This window comes from Solea solea, chromosome 9, assembly GCF_958295425.1.
Source record: "Solea solea chromosome 9, fSolSol10.1, whole genome shotgun sequence".
NCBI lineage: Eukaryota > Metazoa > Chordata > Actinopteri > Pleuronectiformes > Soleidae > Solea > Solea solea.
In genome coordinates, this window is record NC_081142.1 from 26,014,928 (window position 1) to 26,030,981 (window position 16,054).

The following is a 16,054-nucleotide window of genomic DNA, read 5'->3' on the forward strand; positions in this document are numbered from 1 at the left end:
GGTGAAGGGGAGCGCTGTGGTGGGTGGGGCAAGACGGGGCTCTCTGTTGCAGCTGAGGTCAAAGGTTGAGGAGGAGGCTGCGGCGGCCTGTCGTACAGGTGTGTGGAGCGCCCTCTGGAGTCCTTATCCCAGGTACCACTGAGGAGGCGGAGACAGAAGAGGACAAGCGTTAGTGTCTCAACATGATCAGGACATGACACATGATCGTGCATGTGTCCACAATCTACCCTCACCCTTTGTCCAATCCAATCCAACTTTATTTGTAAAGCACTTTAAGACAAGAGTGCTCTCACAGAAGAAGAAATAAAAGACATAAAAGCTCACGCGAGGCAATAAAATACATATAAAATAAATTAAACCACACACAGTAATAAAACATGGGTAAAAAAAAGTAATAGCCATACAATAAAAATCAATCAGCCAATCAGTGAGGTGTGTGAGGCTGTGGGGGCGGGGCCAGGCCCTTCAAGAATTTGAAAAGAAATAGAATTATTTTGAAGTATTTGTGTGGATTCTCTGAAAAATACAGTCTGATGTGAACTCAGTGTCACAGAGAACGTGTTCTCTTATTTCATCTCAAAAAGGAAAACAGAAGAAACAATCATTTCGCCTTAGGGAACTTAAGGAAGTCACATGTTCACCTCAAAAAACCCTGAAAGTCTCAACAGGAGGAAAAGAAAGTTTAAGAATCTAAAGTTAAAGCACTTTTGTCTTTGTCACGTCACTCTGAACGTGCAGCCAGCAGGGGGCAGTGAACGCAGCACAGACGTGAACTTTTCTGATCCATGTCTGGACCTGAGGAGACCAGCAGAGACCTGAGGAGACCTGAGGAGACCTGAAGAGACCTGAAGAGACCTGAGGAGACCTGAAGAGACCTGAGGAGACCTGAGGAGACCTGAGGAGATCTGAGGAGACCTGAAGAGACCTGAGGAGACCTGAGGAGACCTGAGGAGACCTGAAGAGACCTGAGGAGACCTGAGGAGATCTCAGACTCACACAAGCTTCTTCTTCTTCTTCACTGGGGAGTTTTTGTACACAATCCCACCAGACTGTGTGTGTGTGTGTGTGTGTGTGTGTGTGTGTGTGTGTGTGTGTGTGTGTGTGTGTGTGTGTGTGTGTGTGTCCAGTATTGATCGACAAACGTTGCATCGTTCACGTTTCATGAATCTTTCCAGACTCTTCCTCCTCCTCTTCCTCTTCCTCACTGCCCCGTCGAGTTCAAGTTCATCCCCGCCTTACATCATGTCTGGTTGCCAGGGACAACCAGACGGCCCGGGACGTGACTACCATCGCCAAGGCAACCGCATCGCCACCCCCACCCACTCACACCCTCACTCCACACCTCCGTCCTATCCCTCCTTTCCTTTCTTTACTCTCCTCCTGTCCCGCGCTGCACTTCTTCACACTCCTAACACACACACACACACACACAACTTTTTTTTTCATGCAATTTAGAAAATGTGTTTTTTTTTTAAACAAACAAGGTAAATGTGTATGTGTGTGTGTGTGTTGCAGAGTTTCTGTGCACTCACTTGATCCTGACTCGTAATTCTATTGCTGTGTGTGTGTGTGTGTGTGTGTGTGTGTGTGTGCGCAGTGATAGAGGAGAAGACTGGAAGGTTAGTTTTTAATCAATACAACTTGCTGACGCTGGGACTTTTCTCTCCCTCTCTCCCTCTCTTCCTCCCTCTCTCTGTGTCTCTCTCTCTCTGTCTCTCCTCCTGTGTGTGTTGGTGTCTCTCGCCCGCTCACTGTCCTGAGAAGACTCAGAGAAGATGAAACTCACTCAGAGAAAGACGAGGCCCCGCCTCCACCTCAGTGTAGTAATGTAACAAAGTAACAAACACTCGCGTATCTCTGCTTTACTTTGTTATTTATATTTACTTTTACGACTTATTTCATCTAACCTGTTACCAAATAAAACCAGAAGAAGAAGAAGAGTTGGTATTATGGTCTGTATTTATACAGAGCTTCACACCACAGTTTTCACTCATTCATTCACATTCACACGCTGTAACATGAGGTTAAGTGTCGTTGCTCAAGGACACACACAGACGAGCAGAGCCAGGAATTGAACCCATAACGTTCCAGTTGAAAGACAACTCTCCCGACCACTGAACCACCGTGGTTCAAACCTAACTCTTTACTTGCTTTTCACTTAACTTAAACTTAGATATCAGAAAATGACTTTTGATACTTAAGTTAAGTAAATGTCATAAACTTAAAGACTTTTACTGTATAAGTAATATTATAAAAAAGTGACTTTTTCTGGTCACATACTTGTACTTTTACTCAAGTATCACCTTTAAGGTACTTCATAGCAGACTGATCCTTCCACAGATCCTCACGACGTCTCTGCAGCTCTATTCTTTGTAACCTCTCTTGAAAAACACTGATTTAAGTTCCTTGTTACTGATTAAAACTGAAGCATTGTTCTGCCACGAGTGCTTTTTTCTTTCTCTCTCTGCTGAAACTTATTGGGAGAATTGATCTTGCGACGCTTCAGGCCAACGCGTTCAATCAGGAGCAGGAAAAGTGTCTGTCAACGACTGAGCATCCCAGCAAACGTCCTCTGTCCCAGGACAATATTTACTGAGGCTTTTCAGCCACAAACACAGAGCAGGAAATCACTGATCTGAAATCACTACAAACTGAATCTGTGTTCATTAAATAAGACTTTCATCCTTCCTCACGCTCTTATGGACGGACCTGTGTTGCCCTGAGTCAGCACACACACAGTCCTCTGTAGTCATGGTTTCCATGACTACAGAGGACATCTCAATGACTCACATTCATTTCCTGGACACTTACTCTAACCTTTACCTTAACTGACCCAACTAAACTAAACCTAATCTAATCCCAAATCTAATTCTAACCCTAAAGTCCAGGTCTTAAACCCAAAAAACGTTTAAAGCTGAGAGAAGTCCTAACCTTAACTTAACTTAACCACAACTCAAATCTTAGGCCGAAACTTAACCAGGTCCCTTTCTGAAATGAGGTTCTGCCTCATTAAGACCAGGTTTTGGGCTCCATGAGGATGACTGGTCCTGACAAGGTCAGTGTTTATGACAAATACAAGAACACATACCGATTCTCACTAAGGCTGCGACAAGCAATTGATTATTAATTCATTGCTAAATTAATCAGCAACTATTTTGATAATCTGAATCAGTCTTTTTTTTGAAGAATTAAAAGAACTTTCTGTCATTTTTCAGCTTCTTAAATGTGAATATTTTCTAATTTCTGACATTTTTCAATTTCTTAAATGTGAATATTTTCTACTTTCTGTCATTTTTCAGCTTCTTAAATGTGAATATTTTCTACTTTCTGTCATTTTTCAGCTTCTTAAATGTGAATATTTTCTACTTTCTGATATTTTTCAGCTTCTTAAATGTGAATATGTTCTACTTACTGACATTTTTCAGCTTCTTAAATGTGAATATTTTCTACTTTCTGTCATTTTTAATTTCTTAAATGTGAATATTTTCTACTTTCTGACATTTCTCAGTTTCTTAAATGTGAATATTTTCTACTTTCTGTCATTTTTCAGCTTCTTAAATGTGAATATATTCTACTTTCTGTCATTTTTCAACTCCTTAAATATGAATATTTTCTACTTTCTGTCATTTTTCAACCCCTAAATGTGAATGTTTTCTACTTTCTGTCATTTTTCAGCTTCTTAAATGTGAATATTTTCTACTTTCTGTCATTTTTCAGCTTCTTAAATGTGAATATTTTCTACTTTCTGACATTTTCCAGCTTCTTAAATGTGAATGTTTTCTACTTTCTGTCATTTTTCAGCTTCTCAAATGTGAATATTTTCTAGTTTCTGTCATTTTTCAACTCCTTAAATGTGAATATTATCTACTTTCTGTCATTTTTCAACCCCTAAATGTGAATATATTCTACTTTCTGTCATTTTTCAGCTTCTTAAATGTGAATATTTTCTTCTTTCTGACATTTTTCAGCTTCTTAAATGTGAATATTTTCTACTTTCTGACATTTTTCAGCTTCTTAAATGTGAATATTTTCTACTTTCTGACATTTTTCAGCTTCTCAAATGTGAATAGTTTCTACTCTCTGTCATTTTTAAATTTCTTAAATGTGAATATTTTCTACTTTCTGACATTTTTAAATTTCTTAAATGTGAATATTTTCTACTTTCTGTCATTTTTCAGCTTCTCAAATGTGAATATTTTCTACTTTCTGTCATTTTTCAACTCCTTAAATGTGAATATTATCTACTTTCTGTCATTTTTCAACCCCTAAATGTGAATATATTCTACTTTCTGTCATTTTCCAGCTTCTTAAATGTGAATGTTTTCTACTTTCTGTCATTTTTCAATTTCTTAAATGTGAATATTTTCTACTTTCTGTCATTTTTCAGCTTCTTAAATGTGAATATATTCTACTTTCTGTCATTTTTCAACTCCTTAAATATGAATATTTTCTACTTTCTGTCATTTTTCAACCCCTAAATGTGAATGTTTTCTACTTTCTGTCATTTTTCAGCTTCTTAAATGTGAATATTTTCTACTTTCTGTCATTTTTCAGCTTCTTAAATGTGAATATTTTCTACTTTCTGACATTTTCCAGCTTCTTAAATGTGAATGTTTTCTACTTTCTGTCATTTTTCAGCTTCTCAAATGTGAATATTTTCTAGTTTCTGTCATTTTTCAACTCCTTAAATGTGAATATTATCTACTTTCTGTCATTTTTCAACCCCTAAATGTGAATATATTCTACTTTCTGTCATTTTCCAGCTTCTTAAATGTGAATGTTTTCTACTTTCTGTAATTTTTCAGCTTCTTAAATGTGAATATTTTCTTCTTTCTGACATTTTTCAGCTTCTTAAATGTGAATATTTTCTACTTTCTGACATTTTTCAGCTTCTTAAATGTGAATATTTTCTACTTTCTGACATTTTTCAGCTTCTCAAATGTGAATAGTTTCTACTCTCTGTCATTTTTAAATTTCTTAAATGTGAATATTTTCTACTTTCTGACATTTTTAAATTTCTTAAATGTGAATATTTTCTACTTTCTGTCATTTTTCAGCTTCTCAAATGTGAATATTTTCTACTTTCTGTCATTTTTCAGCTTCTCAAATGTGAATATTTTCTACTTTCTGCAATTTTTCAATTTCTCAAGTGTGAATATTTTCTACTTTCTGTCATTTTCCAGCTTCTTAAATGTGAATGTTTTCTACTTTCTGTCATTTTTAAATTTCTTAAATGTGAATATTTTCTACTTTCTGACATTTCTCAGTTTCTTAAATGTGAATATTTTCTACTTTCTGTCATTTTTCAGCTTCTTAAATGTGAATATATTCTACTTTCTGTCATTTTTCAGCTTCTTAAATGTGAATATTTTCTACTTTTTGACATTTTTCAGCTTCTTAAATGTGAATGTTTTCTACTTTCTGTCATTTTTCAGCTTCTCAAATGTGAATATTTTCTAGTTTAACAAAAACAAGACATTTTATGGACCTAAAAATAATCCACAGATGAATCAATCATTATGTCCCACAGCATTCTTACTGAGGACACTCAGACACATTAAGTATTTCCTGGCCCTTAACCTAACCTTAACCATCACGACTAACCATTAACCTTAACGTCAAACCAATTCTAAACCTATACAAAAACCTTTAAATTTGTATGTGATACACATACAAGAACACACACACACACACAGTGTGTGTAGCAGGTGTGGTGTTCACCTTGAGGACTGTGTGTAAATAGGACATAGAGACAAAGCATGAGAGACACACACACACACAAACACACATTTTCATACTGACTGCAACACAATGGGCTGCCATGACCTGATCAATATATGTGTGTGTGTGTGTGTGTGTGTTGGTGCCCACTACCTACGTCCATCTTGGTTTCCACGGGCAACCGCCACTGTCGCCCACAGCAACCACCACGCTGACCCGTGTGGGCACCATGCCCACTCCCACACAAAGCCAGTGCCATCTGCCCCCCACTCCCCACATACACACACATGCACACACATACACAGACTGTCCAGTTTGTCACCATGGCGATGGGGGGGTGTTTACTCTACTGTCCCATGGCTCTCACTCTCTAAAAGAAGTCTAATGTCGACCGCCCACAGTGACTTTTGTCCTTGTCTCTTCTGTGTGTGTGTGTGAGTGTGTGCTCTGAGTGTCTCTCACTGACCATATAAACAGCATATGGACATTTACATCGCCTCACATTCTTCAGGAAAAACGTCCTCATTGTTTAAAAATAACTTCTTTAAAAGCTTGTTTATATTTAAAATATGTTCTTTAATCAAAACAACAACATAATAAAAATAGTTTCTTTGAAAACTTCGAACTACTCACAAGATGGAGAGAAGACAGAGACAAGACGGAGAGAAGACAGAGAGAAGACGGAGACAAGACGGAGAGAAGACAGAGAGAAGATGGAGAGAAGACAGGGAGAAGATGGAGAGAAGACGAGAGAAGACGGAGAGAAGACGGAGAGAAGACAGAGAGAAGACGGAGAGAAGACGAGAGAAGACGGAGAGAAGACGCAGAGAAGACAGAGACAAGACGGAGAGAAGACAGAGAGAAGACGGAGACAAGACGGAGAGAAGACAGAGAGAAGATGGAGAGAAGACGAGAGAAGACGGAGAGAAGACAGAGAGAAGACGGAGAGAAGACAGAGAGAAGACAGAGAGAAGATGGAGAGAAGACGAGAGAAGACGGAGAGAAGACGGAGAGAAGACGGAGAGAAGACGAGAGAAGACGGAGAGAAGACGCAGAGAAGACAGAGAGAAGACGGAGAGAAGACGGAGAGAAGACGAGAGAAGACGGAGAGAAGACGCAGAGAAGACAGAGAGAAGACGGAGAGAAGACGGAGAGAAGACGAGAGAAGACGCAGAGAAGACGCAGAGAAGACAGAGAGAAGACGGAGAGAAGACAGAGAGAAGACAGAGAGAAGATGGAGAGAAGACGAGAGAAGACGGAGAGAAGACGGAGAGAAGACGGAGAGAAGACGAGAGAAGACGGAGAGAAGACGCAGAGAAGACAGAGAGAAGACGGAGAGAAGACGGAGAGAAGACGAGAGAAGACGCAGAGAAGACGCAGAGAAGACAGAGAGAAGACGGAGAGCAGACTGAGAGAAGACGCAGAGAAGATGGAGAGAAGACGAGAGAAGACGGAGAGAAGACGGAGAGAAGACGAGGGAAGACGGAGAAAAGACAGAGAGAAGACGAGGGAAGACGGAGAAAAGACAGAGAGAAGACGAGAAGACGGAGAGAAGACAGAGAGAAGACGGAGACACAGGAGACATAAATAACTGGAGTCTGTTTCTGGAAGTGGTGACAAACACCTGGCTCATGTCTTAAGAGAGAGAGTGAGTGTGTGTGTGTGTGTGTGCATTGGTGTATGACAGAGTCAATAAATCAACAGCATCGTTCACTGTGAAACACACACACACACACACACACACACACACACACACACACACACACACACTAAAGCAATCAAACATGTCTCGACTGTCAACAAGAGAACTCCCACTTCACTAAAATCACACTACTGTGTGTGTGTGTGTGTGTGTGTGTGTGTGTGTGTGTGTGTGTGTTACAGGTCAGGGTCTGTTTGCCACCAGATTTATGAAGAGTGTAATCTGGTGGCAAAACAGACCCTGACCTGTACACACACACACACACACACACACACACACACACGTGGACGTTGCGTTCACTGACACCTGCTCTGTGCTTCATGTTCACAGTCCTGACCTGAGATGTTGCTGCTATTCCTGTCACACACATGCACGCACGCACGCACGCACGCACGCACGCACGCACGCACGCACACCATCTAAACCCAATTGTAACCCTAAAACCAGGTCTTAAAAAGGCCTTTATAGATGTGAGGACCAGACAGAATGAACACACACACACACACTCACTTAAACTCATACACATGTGTGGACACCACAGGAAAATCTCCAAATGCTTAATTAAACTGATGGTTGCCATGGAGACGGTGACGCTTCAGTCTCTGCTACAGTGAACTTTATGAACTCCAGCTGTACAAATACACACACTTTTGTTATTTGGCACCAATAACTGTCTGTAAAACATGAATGTGGAGAAGAACCAGCAACACAGAGGTCAGGAGGTCAGGAGGTCAGGAGGTCAGGAGGACGACCCTGCAGTGTCTTACCTGTGGTTGCTGAGGGATATTAAAGCCGGGGTCTCTGGGTCCGACGCTGACGAACCGCTGGGCTGGAGATGTAGTGGGGGTGGAGTAAGCTGTGCAACACACACACACACACACACACACACACACAGTCAGTTAGTTTAGAGTCGTTATTTAAATCTACTCTTGTATTTAAATATTCATTTCTGAAGGGATGAGGATGAGGATGAAGGACAGCAGATCCTCGTTATAACATATCGACCTTTCATTTCCGCGTGTCGTTAATGTCGGACAGATTAATAAAGATCAAGATTAACTTTATATTTGTCTTGGACCCTTCACCTGTGCTGCAGTCAAGACAACAACAAATACAACAGATATTAAAATCACCCTAATGGTGAAAGATACACAACATTTCACATTTCTGCTGAGTGAATAAATAAATAATAATAATAATAATAATAATAAGTAGCCGCGAAGAATGCAAACCCGGGCTTATTCAATGACTTTGTGAATCGGTTCAGTCTGCGGCGAGGAACTCTAAACCTCCGACCAGAGAGCAGCAGCTCATACTCTGGATTAAAGTGCAGGATTATGTCGGTCAGAGTCATGACAAAGATTTATTCCCTTCTGAATATGAAGTGAAATCTGAATCACACACGTTTAACGGCTGAAATCAAAGAGATGTTGTTGTTGTTGATGAGAGTGAGACGGATGCAGCTGCGTCTGTTTTCTGCCAAATGAAGTCACTTCTCACAGATTATTTCTCAGTGAATATGAGTTTAATAATGATTCAAATAGTGTTTCTTTTGTTGTGGAGGCGGATTTGCCTCCAGGTAAATGTGTGTGTGTGTGTTTGTACTCACTGGGTGAGGTGGGTGAGTTGCCTCCCCCCTCGGTGGAGGACGTGGAGGGCGGCTTGGCGTCGACGGGCAGCGGGACGGGACGGGCCATTGGGGGAGGAGGAGGGGGAGGCAGCATGGGCGTTGGCAGGAAAGGGTTGTGAACCTTTCCTGGGAGCTACCATTAGGCTGAAGACGGGGGGGGTGATTAAAATATTAAATGTAATACAAATATATACAGGGTTTTATTATTAATATTTATGGAATAACGACAACAGGTCGGTCACATGGTTATAACCTGTAACAGCTCAACTCTGTGCAGTCCTCTGAGTGTGTGTGTGTGTGTGTGTGTGTGTGTGTGTGTCAGCACTTTTCCGTGCTGGTCATAAAGAATTCTGCTGCTGTTGGCATTTTATCCTGCTAATCTATAAGCATAATACCACAGTACCTCGCTTCACCTCTCTGCCTCCTTCTGTCTCTCTCTCTCTTTACCTACACATATACTGTCCTCCACACACACACACACATGTACATGCTGTTCCTTTACAGGTCACATGATCAGCAGTGTGTGGACTTTTCTGTCCAAAAATGCTCTCGTTGTTTTAAGTTGCACAAACACTGACTTCAAAACAACAGTAGGAAGTGCTTTGAAATCACATATCATAATCAAAAATTTGATATTATTTCCAACATGGGCGGGTCCTGCTCAAACACTCATAAACGCAGGTTGTACCCTAAGAATCCAGCAGAGGGCACACGTACAATTTGCTCTTGTCACGGATGACAACGTGATTTGATTATTTACAATCTTTAAAAAGTGGGTTAGTGAAAAGAAAGTTGTCAAATTCAACATAAGATCCAAGTAATTTGAACAGTATCAGACCGCTCTAGTGATACTGATAACACAACCTCAAGTATCTACTGATAACACAACCTTAAGTATCTACTGATACTGATAACACAACCTCAAGTGTCTACTGATAACACAACCTCAAGTATCTACTGATACTGATAACACAACCTCAAGTGTCTACTGATAACACAACCTCAAGTATCTACTGATACTGATAACACAACCTCAAGTATCTACCGATAACACAACCTCAAGTATCTACTGATAACACAACCTTAAGTATCTACTGATACTGATAACACAACCTCAAGTGTCTACTGATAACACAACCTCAAGTATCTACTGATACTGATAACACAACCTCAAGTATCTACCGATAACACAACCTCAAGTATCTACTGATACTGATAACACAACCGCAAGTATCTACCGATAACACAACCGCAAGTATCTACCGATAACACAACCGCAAGTAATTACTGATACTGATAACACAACCTCAAGTGTCTACTGATACTGATAACACAACCGCAAGTATCTACTGATACTGATAACACAACCTCAAGTATCTACTGATAACACAACCTCAAGTATCTACTGATACTGATAACACAACCGCAAGTATCTACCGATAACACAACCGCAAGTAATTACTGATACTGATAACACAACCTCAAGTGTCTACTGATACTGATAACACAACCGCAAGTATCTACTGATACTGATAACACAACCGCAAGTATCTACTGATAACACAACCGCAAGTAATTACTGATACTGATAACACAACCTCAAGTGTCTACTGATACTGATAACACAACTCAAGTATCTACTGATACACAACCGCAAGTATCTACTGATACTGATAACACAACCGCAAGTATCTACCGATAACACAACCGCAAGTATCTACTGATACTGATAACACAACCTCAAGTATCTACTGATAACACAACCTCAAGTATCTACTGATACTGATAACACAACCGCAAGTATCTACCGATAACACAACCGCAAGTAATTACTGTGATACTGATAACACAACCTCAAGTGTCTACTGATACTGATAACACAACCGCAAGTATCTACTGATACTGATAACACAACCGCAAGTATCTACTGATAACACAACCTCAAGTATCTACTGATACTGATAACACAACCGCAAGTATCTACCGATAACACAACCGCAAGTAATTACTGATACTGATAACACAACCTCAAGTGTCTACTGATACTGATAACACAACCGCAAGTATCTACTGATACTGATAACACAACCGCAAGTATCTACTGATAACACAACCGCAAGTAATTACTGATACTGATAACACAACCTCAAGTGTCTACTGATACTGATAACACAACCGCAAGTATCTACTGATACTGATAACACAACCGCAAGTATCTACTGATAACACAACCTCAAGTATCTACTGATACTGATAACACAACCTCAATTATCTACTGATAACACAACCTCAAGTATCTACTGATAACACAACCTCAAGTATCTATCGATAACACAACCTCAAGTATCTACTGATACTGATAACACAACCTCAATTATCTACTGATAACACAACCTCAAGTATCTACTGATACTGATAACACAACCTCAAGTATCTACTGATAACACAACCTCAAGTATCTACTGATAACACAACCTCAAGTATCCATTGATACTGATAACACAACCTCAAGTATCCACTGATAACACAACATCAAGTATCTACTGATACTGATAACACAACCTCAAGTATCCACTGATAACACAACTTCAAGTATTTACTGATACTGATAACACAACCTCAAGTATCTACTGATACCGATAACACAACCTCAAGTATCTACTGATACCGATAACACAACCTCAAGTATCTACTGATAACACAACCTCAAGAATCTACTGATACTGATAACACAACCTCAATTATCTACTGATAACACAACCTCAAGTATCTACTGATAACACAACCTCAAGTATCTACTGATAACACAACCTCAAGTATCTACCGATAACACAACCTCAAGTATCTACTGATAACACAACCTAAATTATCTACTGATAACACAACCTCAAGTATCTACTGATACTGATAACACAACCTCAAGTATCTACTGATAACACAACCTCAAGTATCTACTGATACTGATAACACAACCTCAAGTATCTACTGATACCAATAACACAACTGATACTGATAATTGCTGATATAAATGCTGTTGCTGGTTTTACAGTCAGTGAACCATGAAATATATAGGATTTTTACAGATTTTACAGATTAAGATTTTTCTCATTCGAAAATCTGATCCAATGATTTTGATACGATGCTCAGTATCAGTATCAGTATCGGTCTGAGTATCATCTCTACAATCAGTCGTTTATTAAAGTATAAATCCTTCAACAAAGTCACTAAACTGACAAAAATAAAATCACCGACACTCAGAGTTTCTGGTTATTGATCAGTTCATGTTCACTTTTTACCACGTATGCAAAATGTGTGTATGTGTGTGTGTGTGTGTGTGTGATGGTGGAGGGTGTATTGATTCAGTGTCTAGACAAAGATATATCAACTATCTCAGTGCAGACAGGACACACACACACACACACACACACACACTGCAGTGTTTTCTGATCCCACCTTTGCAGAGGACGGAAAACCCGTCTCATATGAGTCTCTGTGTATTATGAGAGAGTGTGTGAGTGTGTGAGTGTGAGTGTGAGTGTGAGTGTGTGTGTTCTTACGTTGAGGAAGCCCACCTGTCCGGCCTGCTGGGCGGAGTCAGGACACACCAGTTGGACGAACTCCTTGAGCGTCTCCTGCGGGTGATACCTGATGGCCGGATGAGAGAAGTAGGAGCCGGGCTGCTGCAGGATGGGGGAGGAGGAGAAGTGGAGGCTGGAGGGCGGAGCATGGGGGCTCGCTGTGGGGGAGGGAGGGGGTGAGGACAGGTGAGGACGGGACGGGGGGGAGAGAATCAGAGACAAAATTATGACAAGTACATCGTGTTGAGAGAACGAGAGAGTTAAGTGAGGAGGGGGAGGAGGTAAGGGGAGAGACTTTTTGAAGTTAATCAGAGAGGGGGGCGTGGCTTAACATGCAAATACGTGATGATGGACACAGCAGAGCAGATGAAACATTCACCACAGACCACAATGCAGTTCTCACAGAGCTGTCAATCAAAACAAAAGTAGGCGGGGTTCTCCTCATCCTGGTTCCTCCTCTCCTCTCCTTCCACTCCTCTCCTCCAATCTAATTAAGGCTCTAATTGGTCTAATATTCTCTGATTGCTCGTTAGTGGCTGAGGCCTCGTTAAGGACTGTGATGTATAGAACTGTGGTCAGAGAGAGAGAGAGAGAGAGAGAGAGAGAGGGGAGAATAAAGAGTGATATAACAGAGGGCAGAGAGAGAGGGAGACACTGATAGAGAGACTGGAAATGACAGAGAGAGAGACATTTGAATGTAAAGAAAGAGAGAGAGAGAGAGCGAGGGATGGATGGAGAGTTAAAGCTGCTGCACTAATTCACTTAAAGTCTGCTGTGATTTATCACTCTGATAATACACACTGACCCTGTGTGTGTGTGTGTGTGTTTACAGTAATCATCAGATGGATGGCTTTCTCTGCTCTCTCTCTCACACACACACACGCACGCACGCACACACGCACACACACCCACACTGCATTGTGTATATACACTAATACAAATGACCTCACTCTCTGTACAAGTCTGTACAACCACCTGTGTGTGTGTCTGTGTGTGTGTGTGTGTGCGCTCACTTTTTCACGTCTCTAAAGTTAAAACTTCATAAATGTTCAAAACAAAACAAAAAAACATCAAAAAATTTACAAGTCGAGGTAACTCCTTTCTACTGCATACAGTCTTTATGCTAAGCTAATCAGCTGTTTCTATTTCCCCAATGCTTGAAGCATGTATGCTAAGCTAATAGGCTAGTTCTGTTTCCCCAATGCTTCCAGTCTTTATGCTAAGCTAATCAGCTATTTCTGTTTCCCCAATGCTTAAAGCCTGTATGCTAAGCTAACAGGCTATTTCTGTTTCCCCAATGCTTACAGTCTTTATGCTAAGCTAATCAGCTATTTCTGTTTCCCCGATGCTTAAAGCCTTTATGCTAAGCTAAGAGGCTAGTTCTGTTTCCCCAATGCTTACAGTCTTTATGCTAAGCTAATAGGCTAGTATCTGCTCATGTCAATGACAACTGTTTAAAGTCACAGTCTTTAACACCAGTTGTGATTAGAACCAGACATTAACAAAAAATAGTTAAATATAAAGACTTAAATTGAATTAAATTTGATGTTATTTTAGTTTTCACTGTCAAACTGCTTTACTGTGTGTCTATATACAGTTATTAAGATTCATGTGATGTAACAGAGTCTGTATTTCCCAGAAAAAGCCGCCTTATAGAACAGTCATACACTGTAAAAAGAAAATGGTTCAGCTCATTCCAACTTAAATTGACAAAGTTATATGAAGAGAACTTGCTGATCATCACCTGGTCCATGTTTGAGGTCTTTTCTGACTGAGAACTGAAGTTTGAGTCATTTTATAAACGTCTCACTCTCCCACACCAAAGTCCAAAGAGAAAACCAGCGTTTTTAGCTTGTAGGGACACAGCAGCTGCTGGTCCTCTGCTGCCTCGTGTGGTCACTTTGTGTCACTGAGGTAAATCTAAGCAAAGGCTTGAACTCAAACCCTGAACTCACAAAATAACATGTGAACGTACAGAAGGAGGTGACGTAAAAACACAGTTTCTCTATGGACTTTGGTGCAGGGAGCGATCACTTCAGCAGTACGCCCCCTACAGGTCACAGTGTGATCTGCAGCCTGAGTGCAAACAACACAACACAATGGTGAATTATGCAGAGGCAAACATGTAAAGTCTCCAGTGAACGGACAGAGAATAAATTGATATTGATCTTCTCGTCCGTCTTCGGGCTAAATTGCAGACGGGAGGATTTTTCCAAAAAGTCGGACTCTTCCTTTAACTGCAGCATGTGTGTGTGCGTGTGTCTGTGTGTGTGTGTGTGTGTGTGCGTGCGCGCGTGTGCATGTGTGTGGTATCGAGGACCGACGGCCTGCATGTTGAACACAGAAGAAAGGACCGGGATTAGTTCCACTTTGCAAATTGCCTCGCCTCACTGCTCAGACACCATCCCCCTCCTCCTCCTCCTCCTCCTCCTCCTCCTTCTCCTCCTCCTCCTCATCTCTCCTCTGCCAACTTTTCCATGAAGAAGATATTTTCCATCAAGACATGGATTGAGAAACAATAAAAGAGGAGGAGGAGAATTAAACGGCAGAGCTCCTTCATCTGCACCGCAGGGGGGAATAAGGAGGTGAAGGAGATGGGGGAGGAGAGTGAGGAGAATGAGGAGGAGGAGGAATGGTGGAGTGAAGGAGGAGGAGGTGAAAAGACTAATATTTAGACTTCAAACTAATCCTGTGTAATCATCTGGAGAAGATCCAAATCACGGCGTGTCGTCGTTGAAGAGGATTTAAGGATTCAGGTTTGTCTCAATCCATACTTTTTAAATTCAAACAGTCCCTCAGAAATGAGGTTCTGCCTCATTAGGACCAGGTTTTGGTCTCCATGAAGTGACCGAAAGCAGTTAATAACTCACCCTTACCTTAACTATAACCACTTTGCACTTAACTTAACCTGTCCCTTTAGGAATGAGGTTCTGCCTCATTCAGACCAGGTTTTGATCTTCATGAGAACCTGTAGAGGTAAGGATGCAAGAACACACACACACACACACACACACACACACACACACACACACACACTGAAGTCTTGGTGAGGACACTCATTCCCTTAACCATCACAACTAAAGGCCTAACCTTTAACCTTTAACCTTTACCTAATTCTGACCCTGATTTTAACGTTTGACAGAGTGTGACAACAAGTGTACACACACACACACGCACACACTGTTGTCAAACACACAATTAGACTTAAGGAAAAAAGGAGGAAGATTAGGAGTGGGTGGGCGTCATGGAAGTAAGGCAGATATATCACACACACGCACACACACGCACACACACGCACACGCACACAGCCCTGAAGGTGTGTCTCCACGTCCTCCTGTTCTTCCTCCTCCTGACAAAACCTACAGCCACTAACAGTGAGGGGGAGGTGTGTGTGTGTGTGTGAGGGAGGTGAGGGAGGAGCAG

At 41.0% G+C, this 16,054-nt stretch overlaps 1 protein-coding gene across 1 annotated transcript in view; it reads right to left on the reverse strand.

Moving 5' to 3' along the window:
- Positions 1 to 16,054, reverse strand: part of nfia (nuclear factor I/A) — a 105,939-nt gene continuing 89,885 nt past the window's right edge. The window contains 5 exon segments of the mRNA XM_058638717.1: positions 1 to 138; positions 8,191 to 8,279; positions 9,033 to 9,182; positions 9,185 to 9,197; positions 12,611 to 12,789. Coding sequence (XP_058494700.1) covers positions 124 to 138; positions 8,191 to 8,279; positions 9,033 to 9,182; positions 9,185 to 9,197; positions 12,611 to 12,789 — 446 coding nt within the window. The 3' untranslated portion in view covers positions 1 to 123.